Here is a 27842-nt window from a genome sequence, read left to right as displayed (position 1 = left end):
GTGAGCCACAGACTAGTCTGATGTAGAGGTCAAACATAAAATCAAACAATGGTTATTTTCCTGAGGAGTGAAGGCAATTAGAAAACAAGATTCCCTTTTTACCCCAAATGCCTTGCTTTCCTCATCTTAAGAATTCATTCTCTCTCAACATGTGCCAGCTCAAACTTCACACAGTTTGCAGTACAGTATGTCCTCGGTTCCCACCACCAAGACACACATTTAGGCAATCACCTTAAGAAAGAAGAACCAAAAAAACCACTTCTTCAGTGTGTACCCGTTCTTTAGGGTGAGTTATGAGCAAACTCTGCTCCTGTATTCTGCAAGTTATTCAGTGTTATTTCCACTCCATTCTACAGTATACAATAAAGCTGCTATAAATTAAAATCCCATCTCAGTAATTTAAGCAAACTTCCAGTAGTGTTACATGCCTCCCTTATTAAATATCCTAGTCCCACAGCACTTAGTTTTTAGTGTAAGGGAGTGCTACCCTGGGAGCTCAGTCTCATGTAAATTTCTTGAATTTAATGACCCATTGTCTTTTTTTTTTTAATTATTTAGCAAAAAGGCTAAGCATTTAAAGCATGGCAGGGGTTTGACCCCTCACCTTGCCTTGCCACACAAAGAGCATCCAGTAGACCCAAGTAGAAAAAAACACTTATGTTGAGAGAACATAACATCAATCTTTTTAATGCTCACACCAGAAACAACTGTAGAACAAATGAGGAAACTTCACTTCAACTTTGTATTAAGTAAGTAATAAATGAAAGTGTTCAAGTACCCCCAAGCTGGACAAACCTGTATTACTGAACTGGGATTCCTAAGCATGTTACAGCTCTCTGTAAGACTCATTTGTAATCAGTTTTCAAAATGCAGACTATTAAAATGCCTTCAAGTGGTTTGATAATAAGCAGCATGCTTAAACATACAACTGTTTGATAGTCTGGTCTGTTGTACTACCACAGTGGTTTCAGAAGGTTACACATAAACAGTATTTTCAAACAGTAGGCTCAGTTAAAAGATTTTGACAGAAACCATACCCCCTTCTAAGTTCATACTCCTTGTAAAAGCATTTACCAAGGAGAATCTAGAGTCCATCAGCAGTTTTCTATTTCTGCTCTTCAGTGACTTTTTGTTTTTGAAGAATGGTTTAAGCTGAAAGTCCACGTATCTGCCAAAGTGTGGGGAGTCCTAAGGGGAGGAATGAGGAGGGAAATCACTGTTGGCAAAGCAGGCACAGATCTATCACCCATTCACATCAGTAATTTAGAGGGAATGGATGTTTTTCTTGGCTAAAGAGAACAGGCTTGGTTCTTTGCCCTCTGTAGGAATGTAGATGATAGAAAAATACAAGTATGGACGAAGTATGGTAACTGTGAAATACTGACTGACATTTTACCCTTCTTAATAGCCAAAACAAGAATTATGCCTTTACTACTTTCATCATTTTTTTCCTTTTAATTTCAAGGAACCAGATGCACTATTTAACGAGGAAAAAAAGCTTAAAAAGCTCACCCAAACACTCACCACATGGCAACACTGGTAGATCTAGAAACTGAAAGACAACTAAGGAAATTGGTATTATTATTAATATTATTATTTTTAAAGAAAAATCACAATTGTCTTTTTTAAGATCTCAGTAAGTGTTTGGCAAGTAAAACAAACTAATTAAAAGCATTATAGGATTAAATATGATCTATTCATCACTTATTGCTCCTAGCCTCGCATTTGATGTGATGCACAATATACTTGTCTAACCAGTACTTGGGAAAAGAAATTAGAGCCCCTAAGACAGGTTTTTGCATTAGCAGCACAGCTTCTTACACAGGGAAGAAAATCCACATGTAAGAAATTTGTGAATGTTTTCTTTGCAAGTAGACACAGATGAACGTTAAAAAAAGTTATGTCTCTTTAAACATAACTTATGCACAAAACATTAAACAATATGCTAGTATACACATTTGCATAATTTATTGATTCATGGCTAATATGAAAGGCATCTCTGCACCTACATGGACTGAGCAGTTATTTCAGCAGGCTACAGTTATTACATTAGGCTATCTTAATCAGCATTTTAGTTCTGCTTCTGAAGACTTACCCATTTCCAAATTACAATACAAACTGGATCTGGGCCTCTTTTCCCTTTCAGCCTCTTTAGAAAAACAAGTCGAGAGTTGTGTTGCTACTATTCCAGCCTGCAGCAAGGCAGCACAGTGGTATCTTCTCTCCTTATAGTGGTTCAGCCATATAGCAAATACGATCTTTCAGCTCTTAGCTCCCCATTAATGTAAACCACGTGCCTATATGCAGGTCCTCCCACCTGCACCATTCCCCATCCTCTCTCATCTTCTACAATACACCACATGATCCTCCAAAAGCTGTCATGATACAAGTAGCATGGTTTGTATGTGGAGGAGCAACTTTATAATCGGAGAGAAAAAGCATTCTGGAAAAATAAACAAGAAACCCCAAGCTTTGTATTTATTCCCAGACCATTGTGTAAGTGAACATCATTTTATGCATGTCATCAGCCATATTTGCATTCTTTACTATTGCTCTGTAAACAAATGGTCAACTGATGTGCAAGGGTCCCATGAGAGAGTGTTCCGGACTATAGGTAGGGTTCTGCTGAAGCACCATTCAGTTTGCTCTTGCTTTTGTGTTTGGAAAGGAGCTTCCTGCTCAGAATACGAGAGAGCGTGCCTCCTTTCTTGCGTGTTTCTTCTGACAGTGGCTGCTGTAAGTAGACAAGATCATTGTGGGACTGACTCATGCCTGGATCCTTCTGATGATGCCGCCGGCGGAAAAACAGCTTTGCACTCTTTCTCAAAATCCCACCTGCAGAAGCAAAAAGCAGAGGTGCAGGACACTTTAGCAGAACAGGTGGCTTTCCCTCCTGGAGATCAGCTTTCACTGTAACTGCAGCACTGCTGAAGAAAGCCTTGGTCTTATCATTTCCAATTTAAGCATCACCCTCCTGGTAACTGTTCCAACAATGTTAGAAAGCTAAAGAGGGTGGTGAATCTAAAGCAAGAATGTTGATGGTTTGTAAGCTAGGGGCCATAACAGTACGAGTTCCACCTTGGAATAAGTGCAAACAGGAGCTGCTGTCGTGCTTTCAGCCAGAGGCACACATCACACACTATGTGCTACTGAATCCCCCTTGCCCAACTGTTCATTTGTCTCTCCCCAGCTGCACACCACTGAGAAATTCAGATGCCATAGAAGTACGCATTTCTCTGCTACTCCTCATTCCATGCAGCTATCATGCAAATTGAATCACGACAGGCTGTGGCAGTTCTAGATATATGCATACACACACACTCATACAGTTAGAGGAAATGTTCAGGAAACAAGCTCGCATCTATTGCTAGAGGAGCACTAAAGAAAACAGGAATTTTTCCTTCAGTTCTTTCAGAAATGATGCTGTTGAAAAGGAAGGAAAACTACTGTGAAATATGCCTATGAGCCATCAACTACGAATCCACTGATTTCAGCTTCTAAAGCCAGTCCATAGATCTTGTGGAAATCTCCTTCCTTATAATTTATTAGTTTCAAATGCTCTTCTGAAAGCTGTGATAGTGGTCAAACGCACACATGCAGAGCGTTTGGTGTGGGTTGTACACTGGGTTCTCACATATCAAACAGGCATATCCAATCTTGACAAGTACAGGATTTTATAAAAAGGATGAAACAGAGGAAGCAATGTTACTCCTCATTGTTTCAGAGACCAAAGGAGCTGTTAAGAGGAGATTATCCCAACCTGCACAACATGAAGGTGGCATTTTCATTTGAGGTGAAGGACACTGTTGCTGCCAGAGAGCAGCACCTGGCAGTCAACCTGTGTGCAGTAAGCCCATACGAGCTGCACAGCATGTATTCTATATGAATTTGGTAGCACCACCTAGAGTAACATTCATGAAGCATTTGCTGTATTAAAAGGCTGTTAGGAATAGCAGTTCATTTCAAGCAGACAAAAAGAATGTTACATCTGTTTCCAACAGGTTCAAGAAACTTATTCAAAACCCTGTGTTAAATTAAGTTGCTTTACTTTGTTGTAGTCTCTCCCTTGTTCCCATACCAAATCTATTATGCAGTCAAGGCAGTCGCAGCTGTCATTTCACCAGGGACTCAAGATTCAAGTTGCCAACATCAGTAACCAGTTTGTAAGCTTTTTGCAGCCACTGTTCTGCCAAATTCCACCTTCCCTTTCCATATGCATGTGTGCTTGATGTATAAGGCAGCTTGGCTGCTGGTGGCAGGGATCGTGCTCCAAGCTACCAGCAGCTACCAGCCTGGCGTCAGTAGCTCAGCCCCATGTTAAAACAGCAACAGCTTTGTGCAAAATTGGGTAGTATTGTCCAAGTGACATGAGCCAATTTGAATGAAGGAGGACCCAGGTAGCAAGCCAACATGGGAGCCTTCTGGCAGTTAGACTAGTACACGAGGACAGTCATCTCCCTGGGCAAAGCTTCCACACCTCCTTCCTGCCGCTCTATCAGATTTCATGATTCTTTATCTGTCAAGCTATTAATTCCTGTCACCACAGGGTCTGCTTTTCCTCCCATTGAAAATGGATACAAAAAAGCAACACAGAAACCAATTCTTCCATGCAATGCCGTGTGATAGCTAGAATTACAAGCTTGTCCTTCAAGGACCTGATGCAGGCTGCGTGTCATTTTGCACAGCGACAGCTGCAGAATAGGTATTTCATGACAGCCCTGCAGCACCCAGCCAGATGCATTTTTGTTCAGACCACAGTGGTTACAAACATGTGCTTGGGTTTATTAATTTTCATTTTAAGGACTAAGCACTCAGCACCTGGGAGAGGTGCTGTTTTTTTCTTGTTGCTGTTGAACCCTTCTCACAGGGCATGATGGGATGGAAGCAGGAGGCAGCTGAAAGCAATTGGAACGCATGGATTTGAACCTTGACTGCTCTCCCATCACCCTCTGATTGATCTTTTTTGTCAAGGCAGTACCACTTTGAGCTGTTGTCAACAGTATAAAAGAAGCAGTGTTCAACCCCGTGAAACTTGCAGTTGTTAATACGCAAAGGCTGGGGAGGATTGATGAGGCCTTGCCATTGTGTGGCTTTTGTTTTAGCAGTCAGCTGTTCTGTCCAGCAGTCTTGGCAGCTGCAGCTGAAGCTGTGCCAGCAGGAGTAGGACAGAAGAGTCTACCCATAAGCAGCTATTTAGTCCCATCCATTCAGACTGATTTCTCATATTAAGAGATATAATCAAACCAAGAATGCTACAAAAAGCACGCAGCATTATGGTATCCCAGGACAGCTTGGCGTAGTCAGTGCCCGAGAGCAGCAGATTCAGCACAAGCAGCAGTGTCCTGACATGAAAGCTCCCTGTGTTTTCAGAGATACTGAGGTCATTGCTACCTGGAAGCTTGCCACAGGCCAGTTTGGTACGTGCTGCTGCCTGACAGTGACTCCAGCTGTTGTGGAGGCATGCAGCCCTGCTAAGAAGGCAGGCTAAGGCAAATCACAAGCTTGATGATGCTCGTGCTATTTGCATGCTTATTTCTTGAGTTCAACAAGATCCGTATGCCAGCTGTCTCTAACACCAGGAGATAAACAGAGAGCATGTCAAGAGTGAAATACAGCCTGTCTGGTCTTCCTAGGCTCCTCTGCACTAGTTAAGGGTGTTCTGAAAATGCTTTTAGGCCTAGGATCACTTCTGAATCTCATTTTTGTTACTGAGGGAAGATTTCCTTCCACATTCACAGGGATATTTATGGAGATTGCTTTTTTCCCATTCCTTTCCAACTTCCAAAACACTTTTTATCCAGGTGGTTTTGAAAATACCTGCTGAGGTCCTGGTAGCTCTGTAAGCCTGGCCAGAAAAGAGACCTGGAAAACTGTAAGCAGCAGGTTTCAAAATAAGCATTCTGCATATGCCTATAGAGTTGTGGGGTCACACATGCTTCACACGAGCAGATTTTGATTGATAGCCAGATACTACAGGAATGGGCATGATAGAGAGAGACCAGGAATGCAAAACACCCTTCAAAGCCTTCCTGGCTGTCCATTCTGCATGATCCACATGGACAATACAACCACCAGGAAAAGAATTTCTTACAGCAGACTAGACTGCTAAGATACCTGAGCATGGGAAGATAGTTTTGGAGGGAGGAAAGAAATGGATGCGGGGCAAAAAGAAAACAGGTGCCAAACTATGTTTTGCTTCAGTTTTTACAATAAGCATATAATTGTAAAGCTACATTTTCTTAAAAAAAACCCCAAAAACAAAAGACAAAAATAACTTACTGTGTAGGTAATTAATTCTGCTTGGCATAGTAGTCCTCTTAAGTTTATAAAAAGGAATAGGTAAGAAAAAGGAAGTCAGAAAAGTAAAAAAAACACCCAAACCAAACGTAACAAAAATAATCAAGAGTAATTAAACAAAAAAAGAAGAAATAGACAGTGCTAACTTTAAGACAGTCATACATACACACAGCTTTTTAAAGTCAAAGGAGTTTTGTTTGCACTGTTTGGGTTTTTTGTTGTTGTGTTTGGTTTTTAAAATGAAAGCATTTTACAAAACAGAAACCTTGACCTATTCAAAGCTAACTGAAGGCAGTGGGGTTTGAAATGTTTACCTGTGTTGTTCTGTAACAGCTACTTGGCTGTGACAAAGCAGAGAAATCGAGAGTTCTATGAAGAGATCTGTGCATCAGGAAAGGGATTTGAGACAGTTTTTAAAACACTGTTTTCAAGATGAGACAACTCTCTCAAGGACTGGGGACACTGTGGGTTTTAGCAGACCTATACTGCATCACGTAACATGATCTTTAGAAGCAACATACTCTTTGCAACCTCCTGCACAATGAAAAGCAAAACTAGACAACAGCCTACATACAAACTTCCACTTGCTTGTTTTAGTTAAAGAGTCCACAGGTTTCCCAAAATCTCATTCAGCTTCCTAAACTTTTGCAGGCTCAAAATGAGAAAAATCTCTGCAAAACTATCGCCTTACCCCCACCTGAAACACACATGGAACCTTCCAATGCCTGATCATCTTTGTCAAATTGATTGTGCTGTGCCATCCTGATCTATCAGGCGAGCAATACAGCTGTGAGAAGACCAGAAAACCTTCTCTGGCCTAAGGATGCTCTAAGGAAGTTTCTTGGCAAAGAGGTCCCATGTAAACCTTAGGCAGGGGGTGGGAACACAACAACCTAATGATATCCTGAGGTTTTGTAGTAAGGCAGCCGACAATATCTCTGACTAAGGAAAGAATACAAAATAAAGTGAAAGAGGGATGGATATAGGTGAGAAACAGTAATTTTTTCAACTTCAACATGCAGCCCTTGAGACTGTGAGACCTGTTCAGGGCACAGTTCACTGCACTGGCTCCTGCATCATACTTCCTAACAGTCCCTGAGACTGGTGTGCCTTGAGACTGTGAGACCTGTTCAGGGCACAGTTCACTGCACTGGCTCTTGCATCATACTTCCTAACAGTCCCTGAGACTGTGAGACCTGTTCAGGGCACAGTTCACTGCACTGGCTCTTGCATCATACATCCTAACAGCCCCTGTCTTTACCACTTAGCCAGTGCTACAACATGAGAGGTTAATGGATTTAAAAAAGAAACACAAAGAAGCCTAAAACATTTTCAAACTGCAGCTATCCAGATCTGTAACTACACCAGCAGAATGATCTGACCTCTGATTTACTTATTAAATTCTATTTTATTTAATTTTATTTAGCAAAATATGTATTAGTGAAACTGTTTCACAAGGCAGTTAAAAGGGAGTATACTTCTGGTTTAGCTGTGGTGCCACTTGAACACAGGCCTTACTGAGGGCAGGTGATTCTTGTGCTGAGAAATGGGAAAGAATGTATCAGAAAGCACCTCTGGAAACTTGCCACTTTCAGGTTAGTAATGGGGCTGCTAATACAGCACCAGTCCTTGTTTACAAGAACAGAGTTTCCATTGATAAACTGACAATATGGCTAGATAACAGAGGTGGGCTTAGTGAGCTGCCCTGCAACTTATAAGAGCGACCCCTTCTGTTTCCTGATGGAGGGAAGTGTAAGTGAGCCCAGCCTGGCTCAGAGGGCTAGAGGGATGAACTCTTTATGGCTGCTAGTAAGACAGCTTCAACCAACACCATGCAGATAAGGAGTTTAAGGACAAAAATTGTTAAGAAAGGACGAATTACTACAGTGTTGCCTGACAGTGCCAATTCTGTAGAGAAACCAGTCATTCACCGAAGTGGATGTAAGCATCACATACCTTTAGACTTTTTCATGCTCCCAGTTTCTGAAACACTTAATGAGCTGCAAGATATTTCATCACAAGTCTGGTCTAAGAATGTGTTGGTATCCCACTGTTGGCTGCCATTCTCCAAATTCCAAGCCTTATGGACACTTTGCTGTGGGTCACTATCAGGTACAATTTCTGAAGTACCTAATGATAACTCTTCATCAGAGGTTACTTTTGCAACAGATTTCTCCACAGTTGGTGGATCTACTTTGCAGGAGTTGTCCATGGCTGCAGCATAGTCCATCATCAGTGCAGCTTCGCTGTCCTGAGTTAAAGAGGTCTGCCCAGGGACAATAAGAGAGAACATTGACAAGTTGCTCTGCTGGAACAAAAAAACAGCTTCCATGCACAAAGTTCTTTTCTCTTTTTTACACTTTTACTTGTATCTCTGAGAGGCTTCCTTATCTCCACTACAGGAGAGGAGCACACAGCCAAGTTTTAATAATGTTGTTAACACCAAATGGCTGGAAAAAAGAAATAAAGTACATGCCTCCCACCTATCTCTGGCTCTACTGCTAATAACAGGACTCTTTCCTGTAATGAAGCATAAGCATGCATAGACTTTGGTCTTTTTAAGAAAACAAACACCTAAGTGTTTCATCTTGTTGGAGGACTTCTTGGCATCTGTATCAATTAAACACAAATCCATCCAGTCCCTCTACCTCTAAGAAGGTGATATGGCCTGTAGCCCAGCTGAAGTGCCTCTAAACCAATGCACGCAGCATGGGCAACAGAGAGGAGGAGTTGGCAGCTGTCTGCTGCAGGAAAGCTACGACCTAGTGGTAATTCTGGAGACTTGGTGAGATGAATCGTGTGACTGGAGTGTGGCTACTGATGTCTACAAGCTGTCCAGAATGGGCAGGAGAGGAAGAAAGGATGGAGGTGTTGCCCTCTATGTAAAGAAGTGGACAGAGTGCAAAGAGTTGTCACTAAAGAACAGCCACAAGCAGGTCAAAAGCTTATGGGTAGGAATTAAGGATCGGGACAACAAGGGGAGCCTAGAGGTAGATACTACAGGCCACCCCATCAAGCAGTGCCTATTGATGAAGCCTTCTTACTCCAGCTTGAGGAAACATCATGATCACAGGCTCTCATCCTTCTAGGGGATTTTAACCACCCTAACATCTGTTGGACAAGTATGTCAAAGTCAAAGGCAGCCTGGACTACAGCAATAATGCGCTAGTGCAGTTTGCTGTCCTAAGGGGTATGGAAGCCCTTGAGAAGCATAGTTAGGACTCTAAATTTTAGGAAAGCAAACTTCCAGCTCTTCTAGGAGTTAGTAAATAGGACCCTGTGGGAAACGGCCCTCAGAGAGAAGGGAGTGGAACAGAGCTGGCAGATCTTTAAGGATGCTTTCTGTAGAGCACAAGAGATCTCAATCTCCAGGTGTAAGAAATCGGGCAAGGAAGGCAAGAGACCACTATGGCTGGGTCATGACCTGCTGGTTAAACTGAAGGCCAAGTTGGTTCTACACAGGAAATGGAAGAAGGGACAGGCATCCTGGGAAGAGTATAGGGACATTGCCTGGCTGTGTAGGGACAAGGTCAGGAAGGCCATGGCACACCTGGAACTGTACTTGGCAAGGGCTGTAAAGAAAAATAAGAAAGGCTTCTACAGGTACATTAACCAGAACAGGAGGGTTAAAGAAAGCATCCCCTTCTGATGAGCAACAGTGGGGAACTAGTAACAACAGATGAGGAGAAGGCTGAGATTCTCCACAACTTTTTTTGCCTCAGTGTAAATGCATTAACTTTGCACTCAGTGGAGTACTTTATTTACACTACGAAGCATCAAATGTAAGTGTTGTTTTCTGCCCTACCTTGGACACCCCTGATATGATAATGGTGCTTTTCTTTCTAGGAGACTTCAGCTTCTGCTTTGCAGACTCACTCAGCTGCCGAATGGCTGCTTCTGCAACAGGATCGGTGCCATTCAGTACCAGCAGTTCTGAAAAGAAAGCATTATTTCAGAGGGAAGAGAGATAAACAGGGGGAAGAAAGAGAGTAGAGAGAGGCTGTGTTTCTTCTTAACTTAAAATTTATAGAAATTAAAAGAAATGGTATAAACACCAGTCATATCAAAACATTTTCCAATTCACCACTCAGCTGCTGGATCTTATCTTTGCCTTCTATTGCCTGTTCTTTTGTGAAAAAGAAGAGGTAGACGTTAGAAAGAAGTTCTTCACCATAAGGGTGGTGAGGCACTGGAACAGGTTGCCCAGAGACGTGGTGGAAGCCAGACTGGATGTGGCTCTGGGCAACTTGATCTAGTGGAAGGTGTCCCCTCCCATGGGAGGGGGGTTGGAAGTAGATGATTGTTGAGGTCCCTTCCAACCCTGACAATTCTGTGATTCTGTGAAAAAGCATTTAAGCTGCAGTTACAAACCCTAGCCCCAAGCACACAGGGAGCTTTAGAAGCCTACACAAAACATCTAATTACTTCAGTGTATTGCTACACTGTGGAGATTATATTCCAGAAGCAGTAGGTAGAGTATTAGATATCACAGTCATAAAGAGCCATAGTTCTTCCAAGGTACAAAGCTGATGTGATGTTCTGTTATTTTTCCAGACATCCTTGCTTGGCATTTCCAGGTTTGCTATGGCACTATGATAGGATAGGGAAGGCAATGCAGCAGTCACACTGCTCTCCATTAGCTGTGTCCAAAGCCTGTAAAGTGCACCTCCTTTTGCCCTCCAAATATTGCACAGGAATAAAAACCACCTGATTTATAAAATGACAAACAGAGGTTTATTTTTAAGCATGGCCATTTCTGGCATTTAGTATGCAAGTACTTTGAAAACAGCTAATACATACTAATCAAATTCATCAAAGAATAACCAAGGCTTAAGAAAGTTAATGAAACAAACCTCCTCGTATTTAATTGTCTGAGGGGGGGCTTTTCTATTAGCAAAGACTTTTAATAACAGAAGAATACAGGCAGGAAAAGCAGTATAGTTAATTAAACTGGGTAGAGTCTTTGTTACTGTGGCTTTAACACAATAAAAGACAAGGTCTGAATAATTATGCTGCACTGAGTATCTCAGATACTTTTGGAACTTGAAGAGTATGTGTACACAAAGTGTATGCATGCCCATGCATGTCTGCACACTTGTTATAAAGCCTGAGTTTTCCATCTCTGTAGCCACAGCAAAACCCCCAGGAACAGCTGAGAGCATCCAGGGCAGGACGAGTAGTACTTGCTAATTCTTATTATTGTTATCACAGCCACAGCATCTTTTTCCATAGTTCTTGTTGCTATTTTGGCATGATGTTTGTGGTAACTGCTACTGAAGTTACTGCCATACAAAATGCTCCCTTGTATTTCTTTTATTTGGCTTAAACTCATGTTCTAATGAGTAATTCTTCCTGCTGTATTGGACAAACATTTCACAGAAATTCCCCTGCACTCCCATAAAAACACTGTCCTCATTAATGTGCTCTAAGTTGTCTTCAGATGAGTTTTCCAGTAAGTGCTTTGTATTTTTAATATCATCAACAGTTATGAGACTCAACTCAGAAGTCTGGCACTATCTCAGTATTTTCCAAATTGACTTAGGAATACCATCCTGCTTCCTGGTATCAGAGCACTTCTCAGTCTAGAGGCAGGGAAAGATTTGAGTGCTATTACAGCTAATCATAGTTATTGGTTCATGGTCTTTCACACATTTATGTCTTTTGGGCAATACACTTTTTCTCTCTCAGCAAGTCTTCTGTTTCCTGGAGCAGCCTAGATCATCTCCAGATTGTCCCATCTGCACTCATATCTGTATAAAGAGAACAGGACTCCACATCATGTGCTACTGCCAACTAGATTAGGTCACATCTTTCATTAGTGTTACATGCAGAGCTACAGAAACACTGAATGGTGACTACGGATGGTACTGGAAGAGTTGAAACTTGTAAAGCTAAAATGCCTCAAAAGTCAGGTTTAATGCAATTAAAGTAAATTTGTAATTAAAAGTTATTATCAATGCCTCCTACACTCTGAAGGCACTTTAGCTGCATGCCAGGTGACTCAGGAAGGTGGAAAAACAGACATAGCAAGATTGTGTATTTGCATTAGCACAGAAAAGCCCAGTGGCAGGGCTAGAAAGAGAATTCATTCTTTGTATCAGTCCAGCCTCCTGCCTGCTGTTCAGACAAGGCAGACTTCACAATGGCCATAGAGGTAAATGTCACAATGTTTTCATTTTGGGCAGTGAACCCCCATACCTTCATAAAAGAGGAATCTTTTATTTCAAAGTAAGAAAAAAGACAGCCTGGCTTCACTGCAATCACCTCCCCCCTCCATCCCACAGCTCAATGTTATTTATTCAACATCAGTAATTTAAATCACCAACTAAAACCAGACCTCTTATTACAAGGCTGCTATATCCATAACCACAGTACTTGCAAACATAAACGCATCATCAGTGCCTGTTGAAAGGCAGCATCCAGATGGGTTTGTTGTTATTTTAACAGGATTACATTAATCCCATGTGTAGCAGAGAGAGATGTATCCTCATTAGCAGCTCTGAACATTTCTGTTACCTGTATCTGAAGATGATAAAGTTTTGCTGACTGGAGCACCATGAGAGTGGATAGGTTGAACAGAGACATCCTTTTCAATCACCTTTACTTTAACTGGAGTTTTCACAGGAGAATCTGAGGATCAAGGGATTTTTGTTATTTGAACTATTCAAGACATTTGTTATGAACACAGTACAAAATTATTTTAACAATAATAAAGTCTGTCTTTGCTTGAGAAAGTTTAATACAAATTCTCAACACACACTCTCTGTGGTAACCCAATCCCAAAAGACCTGCGAAGTGTATGAATTTATTGTTTTTAAACATTTCACTGTAATATGCTAGACAACACCCACTTAAATAAAAGATCTGTTTAACAACCTAAAGGAATGAAGGTCATTGTGAGGCTTCACACAAAGACTGTTCAGATGTTTTACAAGTAAAAGTCTGCTCCTTCCTTTATTCTACTTCCTCTGAACTACACCAAAAAACCCACAACTTTGTCACAATATGACACCAACCTTTGTTGGAGATTGTAATACAGAGCAAGGCACGGTATGGTCCGTCATCAGTAAACACTCTAAGAGTCCAATACTTTTGTCATGTGAAAAATCACTAACCAAACCCAAGCTCTTCTGCACTGTTACTCCACCACGTGGTATTAAAGTACGTATTAAAATAAGAAGAGCCTTAACCATTCCTCTTGTAAGAACTAAAAACTTCATTCTGAGAATATAAACAATGCTCTCCACCATCACATCAACCCATTAAAGAAGTCTGGACAATAGCACCTTTCCTTACTCTGCCCTCAGCTCCTGTTCCTCACAGAAAATCTTAAGAATGAATACTGAAAGTAGTGGAGTCCCTCACCAGTGCTCAGTGGAGAGGACCTCCCTTCTAGACGAGGTTTGGTTTTCACAGCAGTTACAGTAGTGACCACAGTCCCACAGGGCATCACAGTGCGATCCATTTCTATTTTAGTGGCTGGCACTGAAGAAGAGACTTGCCACGTTTTCAATTCACCAGGTTCTATAAAAGAGAACTAGGAGGACAAAACAATGTCACCTTAGAAGCACAGCCAAGCAAGGAGGGCACTAGCATTTCTAGCTAGTACTTGCCTATAATTTACACCAGCTTTCACGAGGCAGACAGCTAATTCTTTTTTGACAGGCACTGTATGAAGCGTTACCATGCAATCCGAATATGCTACTCTAACTCAGCCACAAACTGTAAAGTACAAGATGAGCATTCACAACTACTTCCTGAAGTAAAAGATCCACCCTAAAACCATCTAAACACAGCAGTACCTCTGCACTAATGGATCCCAGCCCAGGCCCTGGCTCTGGGCTGCTTTCACTGGAGCTGTTCAGTGCAAAGCTTTGCTGTCCAGAAGGTTGTTTCCTGAACAAGTCTAGAGGTACGGTCACCTTTGCAGACAAAGGATCTAGAAAAAATAAAATCGACAAAATCAGTGCACAGGTGAGCTGTCTGTATGTTTAAAGGTGAGAAGACTGGAAACGAGGAGGAAAAACACAGGCAGCTAATTGCAAGAACTGGCTCTACACCACAGAGCAGAAACATGGCAGTTTCTACAGCCTTCTGACCATTTTATGACTATGCCTCTGCCTGGCCTAATATGAAAGAATGGAGATGTGAAATGTTACTTATTTGCCACGATTTCTGGCCACTTCTTTCCCATACATGCAGAATGCTTGAAGGAAAAGAAAGCATCTAGAAATATTTCTATTAGGTTCTTGAACAATCCCTATAACCAGTGACCTACATCTTTCATTTCACAGACTGCTCTGGATTCCTGGTAAACTGGTACAGCATTAAGAAATCTTTCTTAATTTGACCTTTAGTGCAAGTTCAGCAGTTCTCTTGTTCCTCCCCTTATTTTATCAGCTATACTAGACTGAAGCAAACTACTAGCAAAATTACTGCAGGATTTCAGAGATTAAAATAACTTTCTGTGAAATTGAACAAGTAGAGATATATGTTATATCCACATTACTCAGTTTTGTCCTCAATAATACAATTCCACTTTGAGTTTTCTATTCAAGTATTTGGGAGTAGAGCTGAGATGGTGGTGAAGGTCAGATAATTCTCAGTGCAATCAACTAGGGCCTTTTTCTTCAAGAAATCAGGTTGGTAGTTACACTTTCAGTAGGATGTGGAATATTACTAATGCAGTTTGAAAGACCCATTAATAAAGACGCTCAGGTACAAGCAAGACTAAACTTCATGCAAGGAACAATATGCATTTGCTGACTGTTTGCAGATTTTCTTGTTGTTGTTGTTGTTAAAAATCACAAAGCAGCATTCACACCAGAGAAATTTTGTAAGGCATTTGTCTAACATTTGATTTCCCAATCCCTCAAGTAATTGCAGATCATAGGAGAAGACTTGACGGGGTACTTGGTGCTGTGGGTTAGTTGCTTGGGCGGAGTTGGATTGGTTGATGGGTTGGACGCGATGATCTTGAAGGTCTCTTCCAACCTGGTTTATTCTATGTATGTATTCTATGTATTCTATGTACTTTGTACACCTAGATTATTACACAAAAAAAACCACCCAAAAGGCACAGTAACTGAAAACTAAAAGCACAGTCCACTTGGCTGTATTAATTATTAACATTGGCTCAGATAAAATATTATTACCTAACAAATTACTGGCCAAGCCTTCGTCTATTATCAGAAGACACTATGAGTAAAAGCACATCTGTTTTTCCAGTTTTTAGTCACTTGCTATGAAGAGCTTTGGCCAATACTTTTAATTTCTTTTTCCAAACCAAGTTTAACAGCAGACAGTACTAAGCCACAGAACAACAGCTGAGTGTCGAAAAGTAATGCTTGTTTCTTGCTTGTCTTGATCCAAGAGGTGAAATCCAATTATTAATTCTATACACACTAAAATAAAGTGTGTAGTGGAGAGGTCTTCCTGCCACTGAGTGCTAATTGCAAGCTGTAAAACCAGAATCAAGTTACCCTTGACTCAGGGGAGGACAGACACATGTTAACAGTGTATTCTCCTTTCTGTCCATGATTCCTGATGGAATTAACGGTGTGCATAGAACTCAACTTGGGTCAACCAGCACTGCCCAAAAAATCCACAATTTTCCATGGATTTCAATTCTAGGACCTGTATTTGAGGATGAGCTTACAGAGTTTAAAAACAGAAACTTAAGTTACACATTGTCTCCAAGCCATCCATGTTGGCTGGCAATTTTCATCTGCTCTCCCTTTCACAGCTGTTCTTCCCCATGGGGCTTCCTAGAGTCATGCTTGAGGCAAACCAAATTTCACTACTGGACAAGTCAGCAGAAGACATCTATGCCTTAGCGTACATTCAAAAATCTGACAGTTTCTTGTTTGATGATACAGCCAGGCAGAACTGAAAGGACATCTGTCAACATTTAGCAAGGCTCACAAACTGGTCATGCAAAACAATTTGTTTTTCATACTTACTATCCAACTTTCCATCTTCTACTATTTGCAGCTGCAACACTTTTGATTTGGCACTTAGTTCACTGTGAAGTAAATGAAACTGTGTTAGGTCTTTGCAGGCAAGCAGATTTTCCTTCCCCCTTAGGTTTTCCCCTTTCCCATCCCAGCTGCCAACACCCTAACTCTTCTTGGCTTGCACTGAGCCAGGCAGTACAACTTGCTAACCAAGGCTGCTGGGGACGCTGCATGCATAGTGTCTTTTTGACCTCAGGTAAGACTGATTAAAGGGATCATAGTCAGAAAAATATTCTCTCCAAGCACTGTTGCAGAAATTTGGGCACCTAAAATGTCAGTGGCTCTTCTCCCAGTAGCTGACAAACACTACTCTTCCAGATGGTCCTTAGTCTGACTGCTAGACCACAGCAATAAGAAGCTATCTTTTCCTGGCAGGATTGAATTTGTAAGCCAAGATGCTGGAATGGGTCCAATCAACAATTGATTCAAACCAGTGGGGTATTCTGTCAAAGGAGGAGAGTGTCCTGCAAAAGCAAGATAGATGCAGGTAAATAGAAATAGTCTTATGTGAGAAGTCAGTATTGCTTTTCCAAATCAGACTCAAGGATGTTACAACAGGAACCAGTTTCTGTGTGACAGAAATGATGTGAACTATTAGCAGAGTTATTGGCATGTGCAATGCTTGGTAAGATGGACTAGACAGTAGATGTAGACCCTTCTAATTAGGACAGTGAAGCAAACTGGGTACTAATGGAGGAACCTTACAGTAACACTTGATTTTATAACTTTCTCAGTAGGTGTTCTGCCAAAACCCTTCAAGGCACATACACACTTATTTTATTTTAAGGTTGCCATTTCAGGATGCTGTGATCTTGGTTGCAGGCACTCTACTTCCGTTAGATGCCGTGGGACATCATCTATGCAGCAGGTTTTAAACTTTTCCCTGCCACCTCCAAAACTTTAAAGGAAGTGCCTTGATAGTATTATTGCTGCTTTTCCCATGAAGGTAAAGCAGAGCCTGACATGTCAGTATCCTGGCCTTCAGTGGGTAGGTATTGATACTAGTGGATATCGAAGAGAGAAAAAGAGGCAAAACTATGTGAACTTCAACAAAGGTATGCAGCCAAATCCTGATCACTCATCTGTAAAAGTCCCTAAGCTTACCTCATACACTTTCAAGAAGCAGCCAACACCATGGAAAACCCAGCATTATCCCTAGTGTCAAGGTCAAATTGCATTCAACAATCACATCCTGCCTGCCCTCTCTGTGCACTTTCAGTTGTAAAGGGTATTCTTCTGACAAACTTCCTGTCCAAAACTGCTGGGAACGTGTCTGGCCTGCAACACACAGCATGGATGCTGTTCTACCAACAGATGGCTGAAGTGATTCACAGACCCAGAGGCTGAAACTCTGTAACAGAAAACTGCTACAGAAGTGCATTTTTCTCCTTCCATCGCGGAGGAGAAATCTCATCATGTTAATCCTTAAGTCTTGATGATAATGCAGCATGCTGTCACAGAAGAATGTTTTCTGATCTGTGGCTTTCCATAAATAGTGTAGGTCATTACTAAAATCAACTTTAAAAACCATTATACTGTGCCTGCCTGAAGGAAGAGAGCTTTCTATCTGGTTTTCCATTTGACAGCAGGATGAGAGTTGCACACACCTTCATCAGACCACATAAAAAGGTGAGGCCTTTCAGTGTTGTTTGACATCCATTTTTCTTTGCTAACTACAGTGACTTCTAATCACTCTCTGCACTCATACAGAGGGGTCTGGTGTTTTCCACATCCTGTACAACTTGTGATGATTGATCCTGGTACCTTCCCTCAAATCAAGCAGCCCCTGTTGCTTTATCCCTCAGCTCTTCCATTTCATGACTTCTCACTCTGTAACATTCACAGGGGCATTGTCCAGCAGGCTGTGATGAGGAGGCAGAAAAAGATCTGTGCACTGCACACTCCCCACTCTTCAAGCTGAGGACGAGCACAAAGAAGTGCACACACTCCTCAAGGAAAAGAGCACTCAGCACAGACAGGCACAGGTCTAAATAAGCACTCAGCAACTTGTATGCTAAGCCTCTGCTTTACATAAGTAGGAACAAGTACAGTGGAGGCCAGGCTCCGAATAGATAGTGCAGAAAAAAGGTCCCATAAAAACAAGCAGCATTACTCTTTGAAATACGTACTTTTAGAGAGAGATAAGAGTGAGAGAGAAGTAGAACTGAAATGGGAGAGGAGAGCTACAGAAAGAAACAGAAGTGCCTCTCACCTTAATTATCTCTGATAGGAAAACATAAAAAGAAAGCAGTATCTGCAGTATGTTGCGTGGCAGCATCTTTATCCCACTCCTCTGGGAAACTGCTTCTGCCTACTTGTGGGGGTGTTTAAAGTCACTACAGAAATACCCTTCTGACCAGCCCTGCCATCAGTGACTCCCTCTTCTTTAACTCATACAATTCAGAAGCTATCAGATATTTCTATTCTGCTGCTAGAAAGTGGAAAAGAAAACAGTTCTAGAACAGCTCAACTTTTGACCTTCTTTAGAGAAGCTGTGTGGATCACACAATACTACGCAGGCTGCCATAAAGTCCCACCTTTGCTCAACAGAAAGAAATCTGCTTTTACACTCCGTTTTTAACCATAGCCACCATCCTTTTAGATGGTCAAATTTCATGCACATTTGCGTTTCCCACTCAGCTGGGGGAATGGAGAGACATCAGATTTCCTCAAATGCAGTTTTCAAGCTGAAGTGACTTCAAAACCTTGCCAGAATCCTTTTTGGTGCTGTATGAAAGCACAGGGCAATTTATTATGCCTGTTACGCTCCCATCTACTAGAATCAAATATCTACCAGGGAAACTTTAGAGACTTATTTGATCTCATATCCATTAGGTATCCTGAAGTCCCTACTAGCTCCAGACTTCTCTGAGGCCACCCAGCTGGACATAATTCAAAATACCATTCTTCTCTCAAAAACTTCATATGGTAAAGAAAGATGCTTCACTTAAAAGTACTCAGTAGTAAAGTTACTTACAAGATAAACTCTTCCTTCCAAAAGGGATTTACAGCATTTTTGGCTACAGAGCTGGAAAACTTCTGCATAGGGTCATTCAACTGAACTATACACACAAGGTTTGTGCTGCCTGTAAAGGCAAGAAAAAACAATATCCTGTTATTAATATTCCATCATCACGAGGCACAGTTACTCAAAGGAAAGCAAAGAAACCCTTTCCTTACATACTGTGCTTCTGAACAGACTATTGCAAGCACTTCTTTACCTTCTCACAGAATTAATTTCTCACCACAGTTTGTATACCAGCTACATTAATGGCAATGGTCATGACTGCATAATCATTGTCTTATGCACTGTTATACACAGTGTGAAACGTGACAACCTGATTTAAATTCTGGCGTGAAGCAAAACACTGCAGGCATAACAAGATCAAAAAGGATGGGGAGTCAGAATGCACAATGTGGAGGTGGTGGTGTGGGTGCAAGGTAGAGTGCTTTCAGCTGTTTGAAAAGAAACAAGTTTTCCAAGTTCCTACTGGCCACAGTCACAGTGGTTTCCTTAGACATCCAAGGAAGCTTTTTCTGCTAGCAAGTGAATGATGACAATAGTGTTAATTAACAATGGCCTTGTGGACAGCAGTTTTTAAACAAGTTCACAGCATTTTAGAGTACTGGTGCAGAACTATCTCTACTTTGATCCTGGAATTTGATAGTGTGGCAAATTGGCATATTACAGTAGTTATATTGCTGCTCCAAGGGTAAACAGTTTGCACAACATGTTCCTCTTGAAACGATTTCATTTGTGTGGCTTTCACAGCATGAGAAATTGTTTTAGTCCCAGTGTTCCAAAATATCAAGGAAAGCAGCAAAAAAAGCGCCGTATTGACTGTGTACTGAGCAAACAAAAGATATGCTGCCTCCAGATCTCCAGAAGAATCTAGGGTTTTATTTACTGTCTTTGACTCTCAGTTGTCCTAGGTGGTACATTGGGGCTATGGATGAGCCCTGTCTCAGAAACAGAAGCAGCTTGGACCTGGCAAGGTTATTAGAGGAGACAAAGCACTGTGCACATGGTTTATTTGGGATCCAAGCTGACCCTGGAGTAAGTAGTTGAGCTTCTTTCACAGCAAGCTCAGCCTGCGTTAATGAATCTGGGGCGGTTTTCTGTTAACCCAGCCATATGTCTCTCACAGCCTGCTCTTGCTGCCAGCAGTGCTCAGCAGCCTGGGGCAGAAATGCCTCTATAGCTCTGTCAGAAACTGCACTGGAGCTGCTAACCAACTGATACTGAACAGAGTATTTCGGCATTTGTGCCCTGCACACCCTGCTGTACACAACTTACACTTTTTTTCTTAACAGCAGAAATCACTTTTTCCCTGGATGATACACTGTGGACCATACAGTAGTAAATCTAAGATGACCTTTATTTACATACACAAATGCAGGAGATAAAAATGCCCATAAGCAGAGACCAGTTCTGCTACTGATTTGCTCACCAGTTGAGCTAACCTTATCTATAGGAAAGACAACAAGCTCCTATAAACCATGTTAGCACTCACGGTTTATAGGATGATAATGATCAAGACAAACAGCCCTTCCCCAGCCCTCTTTGTATGCATGCAGGTTAGCCTGGGATACTATATACTCTTACTGAGTTTTGGAATTGCAACAGTGTAATTATTGCTGCAAGACAAGGCCAAGAAAACGAAAGGGAACAGTAATTAAAAGTCAGTAAGCTATGTCCAGAAGCTACTATCTTCCCAGATGTGCCGTAGGAAGGACATTGAGACACTTCAACGTGTCCAGAGAAGAGCAACAAGGCTGGTGAGAGGCCTTGAGCACAAGCCCTATGAGGAGAGGCTGAGGGAGCTGGGGTTGTTTAGCCTGGAGAAGAGGAGGCTCAGGGGCGACCTCATTGCTCTCTACGACTACCTGAAAGGAGGCTGTAGACAGGAAGGGGTTGGTCTCTTCTCCCAGGCAACCAGCACCAGAACAAGGGGACACAGTCTCAAGCTGTGCAAGGGGAAGTTTAGGCTCAAGGTGAGGAGAAAGTTCTTCACCAAGAGTCATTGGAATGTGCTGCCCAGGGAGGTGGTGGAGTCACCATCCCTGGAGGTGTTCAAGAGGGGATTGGACGTGGCACTTGGTGCCATGGTCTAGTCATGAGGTCTGTGGTGACAGGTTGGACTCGATGATCTTTGAGGTCTCTTCCAACCTTAGTGATACTGTGATACAGTATTTCCAATGCAGCTCAAGAGCACCAGCTAAACTTCACTATGAAGCTTTATTTCTCATACTCAGTTCCAAAGTGCTGCTAAGGGACCAGCAACATTCCCTTCATCTCCTTTTAGAATAGCAAATGTTGATTTTACTTCTCAATATATGGATTCCCAAAGAAGAGCACAATAATTGTCCTCTCTTCCTCTCATTTTCAGGGAGGAGGCAGAAAGGTTTCCCATAAGTTGAATCTCCTGCAGTATGCACCATATGCATCTAAAGCTATCTCATGTCTTTTAAAGGCAGCTGGAATGATCTGCTCTTTGGAAAAGTTTAGCTTGCTCTACAAAATTGTAGAGTAATAAAAAAATGCGGAATGAGTGTTGCTGCAATCTACAGTTTCCAGCACAGTTTTATTTATACAGGGCATTCCACTGCAAAGAGTTCCAGAACTGCTCTAAAAAGAATGTTTTTTAAAAAAACAGTATGCAGAAAGTTTTAGGGGAATCACTTCCCACCAGGATGAGCAATGAGGCATTATTCAAGAGTCCAGGGCATAAACCTATTGCATCTAACTAAAAAAAAACAACCCAAAAACCCAAAACCAACCAGAAAAAAAGCAGTATAGCAAGTAGGATATATTTATCCAAACCTAGTGCCTCATCCAATTTAGCAGGCACAAGCTTCCATTAAAAAGACTGTTACAGAATTGTTAGTGACCATAAATAACAGAGCCTCAAATTTGTATTTCTGCTGACACCATCTGAAATATGCTTGGTCATGCCTCTATCAGTGATAGAGGCATGCTTGCACTTGAAGAAATCAGAATACTTGCGAGACAGGCTTTGTGCTTCTTTCCAAAACCAAGACTGCAACTGTGCTAGCCAGTGACCTCTTCTTTTGGCTTTATTCTCCACTTGCAAGAGGTACTCATTCCCCTACCCACACAGGTGCTTCGTTAAGTGGAAAAAATCCCTGATGAAAAGCCACTACCTTTGAGGAGAGCTTACATAGGGGAGGAGAGTTTCAGATACTTAGCAAATTCCTTTAAAGAAAAGCAGCTGTAAAATCAGGTAACAGAACAAAACTAATGTCATTGCTAACAGTTATTGGAGAGTTGAATGTGAGGTACACACAAAGTGGTGACTTTTCAAAATTAAAACTCAAATCCATAAAATAATCAACCAGCTTTATAAACATGTCCCTTTTGATTTGTTTTCAACAATGGTGCATTTGTTTCCATGAAGATGAGGATGTTCAAATACTCGGATAAACCACAACACAGAAAGTTTGGTGCAGTATGACTAAGACTATTTCCTGGAGTAAAGCAAATTCTTAAATCTCTTGAGAGAAGATTGTAACACAGAAATTTCAAATTATTTCAACCAGAAGGATAAAAAAACAAAACCAACCCCAAACAAAAAAAACAAACCCCAAATCACAAATCCAATCCTACTGAAAACAAGGAGCAGGGCACGGGCTACGTTACCTGCAGCACTGTGATCAGTTAGGTTTACCGCGATGTTCTTCACCAGCAGTTTGAGTTCATGAGCCCTTGGAGGTTTAGGTGGACTAGTGCCCTGAGGAAGAAGGCTTAAGTTCTGTACATTCTGTGAAAAGCAAGCAAATAGAAATCACTTTTGACTTCTGTTACACTGACATAGGGAAGCAGATGTGTGATGTGGTGTAACATCAACAGGCAGCCACACAGGAGTGATGATGATCAAAAATCTTCACTGCCAAAGGCTATTCTATTTTGAAGATGTGTTCCAGTTGTTTCTGATCGTGGGTGTTAAACTACTCATTTGTGAGTCATGAGTATTAATAAAAACACTACAAAGAAGGATACTTCTCAAAGGACTTAGGTAGTAGTATGGCTTACCTGAACTTCCTTTATATCTGTAGGTCTCGTACTCAACACTACAGATGGAGAAACTGAGCTAAAGAGGTTCTTCAAAACATCTCTAAGCGTTTCAGATATTGCACATGTCCCTGCTGTCTGCCCCTAAGAGGAAACAAAGGAACAAGAAGAAAGAAGTTAAGGCAAAAAGTAATTTGCTATATATAAATCACCAAGGCTATCGAGCATTAACTTTGTCAGATAGAGACGTGGTTTCTGTTGTCAACAAAATGTCACAAGAGATCATGCAAATAATTAAGCCAATTTCTATGTTATACATTAAAGGAAAACTGGAAATATACACTGAACAAGTCACATGCTGTTCTGAGACTTAGGAAGGCACAGCTATCAGCCACAGAATCAGAAGTTTCATTAACAGTTTGTATCTTACAACAATGCTTTAAAGTTTTTGTACTGCTTCACACCCTACTGAGAGAGCCTATCTGGTCATCAGATAAGCACATCAGCACTGTTCCACTGATTTAATGGGAGTTATGCCAGACTGCCACAGCTGAGAAGCTGTTAATCCTGTGCTGCATTGAAAAATACATGATAGCATCTCTTGAAGGTCTTCAGCCTTGCTGAAAAGTGCACCATACAGTCATGCTGCTCCGGGGGACTGAGTCATATATTCGCCCATTCAAAAATCCCAGGGCAATCTAAGCCGCTATCTGCACCACTATCTCTGAGGGATCAGAACAGACCACAGATTTTGCTTACACGTGTAGTTTCACGTGATAAATTGTAAGGTGTATAAAGATGGTGAACTGCTCCTGCCCTCCCTGCGCTCCCGGCAAAGCCTGCCTCCCGTGCCATGCTCCTCAGAGTCTCTTCCCAGTTGTCGACAGAAAGGACAGTCTCACACACAACTGCTCTGAAGGTGGCATACGAGAACTATCAGTGGTTTCTTTTCTAAAGACAAGATTGAACTATCTGACAAAGATCTGACCTAAGCAACAGAGGATTCATCTATCTTTTCTCATCTGAGAGGCTTCACTATTACAGAACCAAGCTTTAAAAGAAAGGGCTTTACAGATACAGAATAGATGGAGAATGAAATAATCACACAAAGCAGTAAAAGGTACCCTTTCTGCATTCAGCTGTCTGCTGGGAGTGTGGCCAACAAACATGGTCCTGCTGCAAAGACAAGGCACTCTGACAACAAGGACATCTGATTTGCACCAGCAGGGAGATCAAGCAGGGAACTGAAAGCCTAACCCTGTCAGGTTGCCTTGATAATACGGTGGCTGTGCAGCACCAAGTTGCAGTGCTGCCTGACCCACACTGCTGCAGCATCACAGCATAATAAAGCCATGAGGCAGTAACAGCTCAAATCTCAAGCAGCCACATGTCTGCAAATGTATAGGCGTTGCTCTGCCATCCTGGACACCCTGCACCACACTCCTCCCTCACAGCCAGCTCTCAACACAAGAGGCAATCTATTGTTTCAAAATCCTCGGTCCTGCCTTAGGTGTAGGCGAATGACCATGCAATGACTTCTACACTCCTGAAGGTATGCTTGCAGCTTGCCTAACATGTTGAACAGATTTGGAGTAACAGCCATTTCCCAATTACCCAAACATTCCAGAAGCACTCAGGGTGTTTCATAAAAATGCCAGGAATGTTGTGTATAGAAATCCTGTTTCACTGCCTTCTTACCTAACCGTCCTTTGATGAGAGGTGTCTGCAGTCCAAAACATACAACAGCCCTGAGTAAGTCCCATAGAAACTGTGCTTTGTTCATATCCAGACACAACTGCCAAGGAAAGAGGCAGCAGCACATTTCTCAACTTGCAGAGAATACTCTTTTACTCAAAAACCCAAACCAAACAAAAAAAAAAAAAAACAACAAACAAACAAACAAAAAAACCCCAAAACAAAACCCAAACAAACAAAAAAGGATGTCTAAAGCCTCAGTTTCAGTAATTTCATTACTTCTGCTGTTTAAATAAGCAGATAAACCATAGAATCATATAATAAATCATCTCTGGTTTTCACTGGTTTGGAGATAATTGCCCTCTCCTGCCCTTTCCTAAACACTGTTTGATGAAGAACGCTGTCAAATTCTAAACTCTCATCCTATTCTCGCTTTGCCATCAACCTAACCTGGTATTTGTTATTCAACAGTAACAACAGCAACAAGTCATTGGACTTCAACTCACAGGTATTTTCTGCTGTTTCCATAGTTATTTGGAAAGCAGTTTGGTTAAAGAGCCTCCTGTCAGCCCAGTCTCATTTTTAGTCATTATTGTTTGGAAAGTAATGCTTCATCATGACAAGGCAAGCCACAATGGCTTCACTGCCAATTAAAGAGGCTTATGACAGTATGTTTTACTTTGGGTTTGACATGGGCTAGAAGTGTACAGCCAGCTCTGTGGCCAGCCGCCTGGGGCACACCAGCACAAAAAGTCACAGCAGCACAACCGCAGGCAACGCCAAGCTCTGCCAGCCAGCAAGGCTGCCAAACATAACTCAGGTTCACCCATCTATTACCAATGAAAAAATAGGTCATTATATCCACCTTGTCTGACTAATGATAAAACCACTGTGTAGATAATCACAAGCAATTAAAGGTATTTATTTGTACAAACAAAATTGCTTCCAAAACAGGAAAAAAAGACACAAAAGCTGACATTTAAGTTTAGGAGCTGAAGCAATATCCAATGTATAGGTAGCTAACAGGTGTTGGCTCTGTTTATTGCCTCCTCTCTTCCCTAAGTACTAACAGAAACTTCAAAGTGAAAATAAAGTGCTTAGCTATTAAGAACTTAACAGGCTCATATTAAAAATGAGGGCATAGTACAACAAGTTACAAATCCTTTGCCACTCTGGCCTAAAGTCATCCCTCAAAAAGCAGGTTGTGAAGTCCAGTGACTGTACCAGAGTCACCTGCATTTGCCAATAAGTACTTAATGACTGTTCAATATGGGGAGGATCAGCATGCACCCTAACACGTGAGAAGGCCATTTACAGCGTTACCCATGCACAGTAACATCTGCATTAAAACACACTTCAAAAGACTTGTCTGTCTTTAGTTATGAGTGTCACATTTTAGTGTACAAAAACTCTGGTAATAAATGATGATGATTCTAGGTCACTCTGTACAGGTCTTTAAAAGCAGCTCTACTGTACAATAAACCCATGTTTTAATGAGGCTTTCAGTCACAAAACCAACTTCACAAAATGCCCCCAAGTGTTCACTGTTCTAAAAAGAGCTTAAGTCACCATTTTTTTCAGCAACACCCTGCCCCACTCCCCAACCTGTGAAAGGTTAAAAGCAGAAGACAGTCTTAGTCATGAAGAAACTCTTCTGGGGGATAGCCCCCCAGAAAATTCCAGTGAACCAGTGTCTATATACTAAGATAAAAACCAATTCCAAACGCATCAAGATATTTTTGTATCACCACCATTTCCTTAAATAATTGTATTTTTTCAGAGTTCTTTCCAAACTATGGCTGCTAGATTTCAAAATTGGTTTAAGTTAAAGGAAGGGCAACTATGATGGGAATATCATTACAATTGGGGTTTCTCTGGTAACTTTAGAAGTGCTCTGAAAGAAGGTATTTAGGAACAGACATTTTTGACACCTTTGAATATTTGCCAAGTCATTTGCCTGTCAAATACAGTCTTGATTTATCTTTAATGCTTCACTAATCTTGAGAAATGCTCCCAGATTTCAGAGGTGTAGGGTTTTGATGGATGAGCCATTGCAGATCTCAGTGGAGCAGTTCAAGATGGCACTGCTGACAGGTAACTGCTCCATGCTTCTACTGAAGGCAGCCAGAAGAAAGAAATGGGCATTTTTCCTTCAGCTCTTCCAGACTCTTGACACCTTAGCTCTAGACACTTCTACTGCAGACTGAAAGCATTACACAAGCTTTTGCACCAAAGGGCTGGAGACCCATCTTCTCTGCCATTACAATAAATAAGACTTATTGACTGACCTCCTGATCTGTTGGCTGGATTTCAAAGTTAGTTTCATCGGCATTAATGAGGAGCCACTCAACTTTGACATCTTCTCCTTTGTCTTTCACGCAGAGCTGAAGCTGTGGATAGAAAAGCAGTTACTGGAGGGTGTTCTGATACCCTGTAAAGAAAACTGTTAAGTCAAGCTTCACACTAAGGCTCACCAAAGGAAGAATGACACCAGTTTCTGAGTAAATAAATTCAAAGTGCCAGTCTAAGAAGGCAGAAGTTACTTAAGCTTTGAAAATGCATGCCAGTCAAAAAAGGGTATTGTTGTTCCATATATTCAAGTAGTCTACCCAACATATTATTTATCCACAGTCTCCTAAAGATGTGGCTTAATTTACTAACTTATCACTTGCCCCAGAGGAAAACTGTAATATCATTAAATGCATCAGGGGAGTTATGAGTTTGTAAGCATTCTGCAAACAGGAGGTTCAGCTCAGCTGTGGGGTGAAAAACAAAACAAAGGCAAAAGAAAACAACACTGA

At 41.5% G+C, this 27842-nt stretch overlaps 1 protein-coding gene across 2 annotated transcripts in view; it reads right to left on the bottom strand.

Annotated features, from left to right (window-relative positions):
* Window positions 1-1580: 1580 nt before the first annotated feature.
* C2CD2 (C2 calcium dependent domain containing 2) overlaps window positions 1581-27842 on the bottom strand; it is a 41365-nt gene continuing 15103 nt past the window's right edge. Inside the window, exons 4-15 of one of the 2 annotated variants that reach the window (XM_054165861.1) lie at window positions 27330-27431; window positions 23368-23490; window positions 22975-23095; window positions 19291-19399; window positions 16260-16321; window positions 14100-14236; window positions 13663-13834; window positions 12814-12927; window positions 10103-10230; window positions 8254-8563; window positions 6280-6316; window positions 2722-2835 (exon numbers count right to left, since the gene is read on the bottom strand). In XM_054165861.1, coding sequence (XP_054021836.1) covers window positions 6291-6316; window positions 8254-8563; window positions 10103-10230; window positions 12814-12927; window positions 13663-13834; window positions 14100-14236; window positions 16260-16321; window positions 19291-19399; window positions 22975-23095; window positions 23368-23490; window positions 27330-27431 — 1404 coding nt within the window. In that variant the 3' untranslated portion in view covers window positions 2722-2835; window positions 6280-6290. Of the gene's footprint in view, window positions 2836-6279; window positions 6317-8253; window positions 8564-10102; window positions 10231-12813; window positions 12928-13662; window positions 13835-14099; window positions 14237-16259; window positions 16322-19290; window positions 19400-22974; window positions 23096-23367; window positions 23491-27329; window positions 27432-27842 lie in introns of both variants that reach the window. The other variant, XM_054165860.1, reaches the window with a different exon arrangement.

The sequence above is a fragment of the Dryobates pubescens genome, chromosome 12 (genome assembly GCF_014839835.1).
Source record: "Dryobates pubescens isolate bDryPub1 chromosome 12, bDryPub1.pri, whole genome shotgun sequence".
NCBI classification, from domain to species: Eukaryota; Metazoa; Chordata; class Aves; order Piciformes; family Picidae; genus Dryobates; species Dryobates pubescens.
The sequence above is the reverse complement of the archived record's forward strand: the minus strand, read 5'-3'. Positions and strand labels throughout refer to the sequence as shown.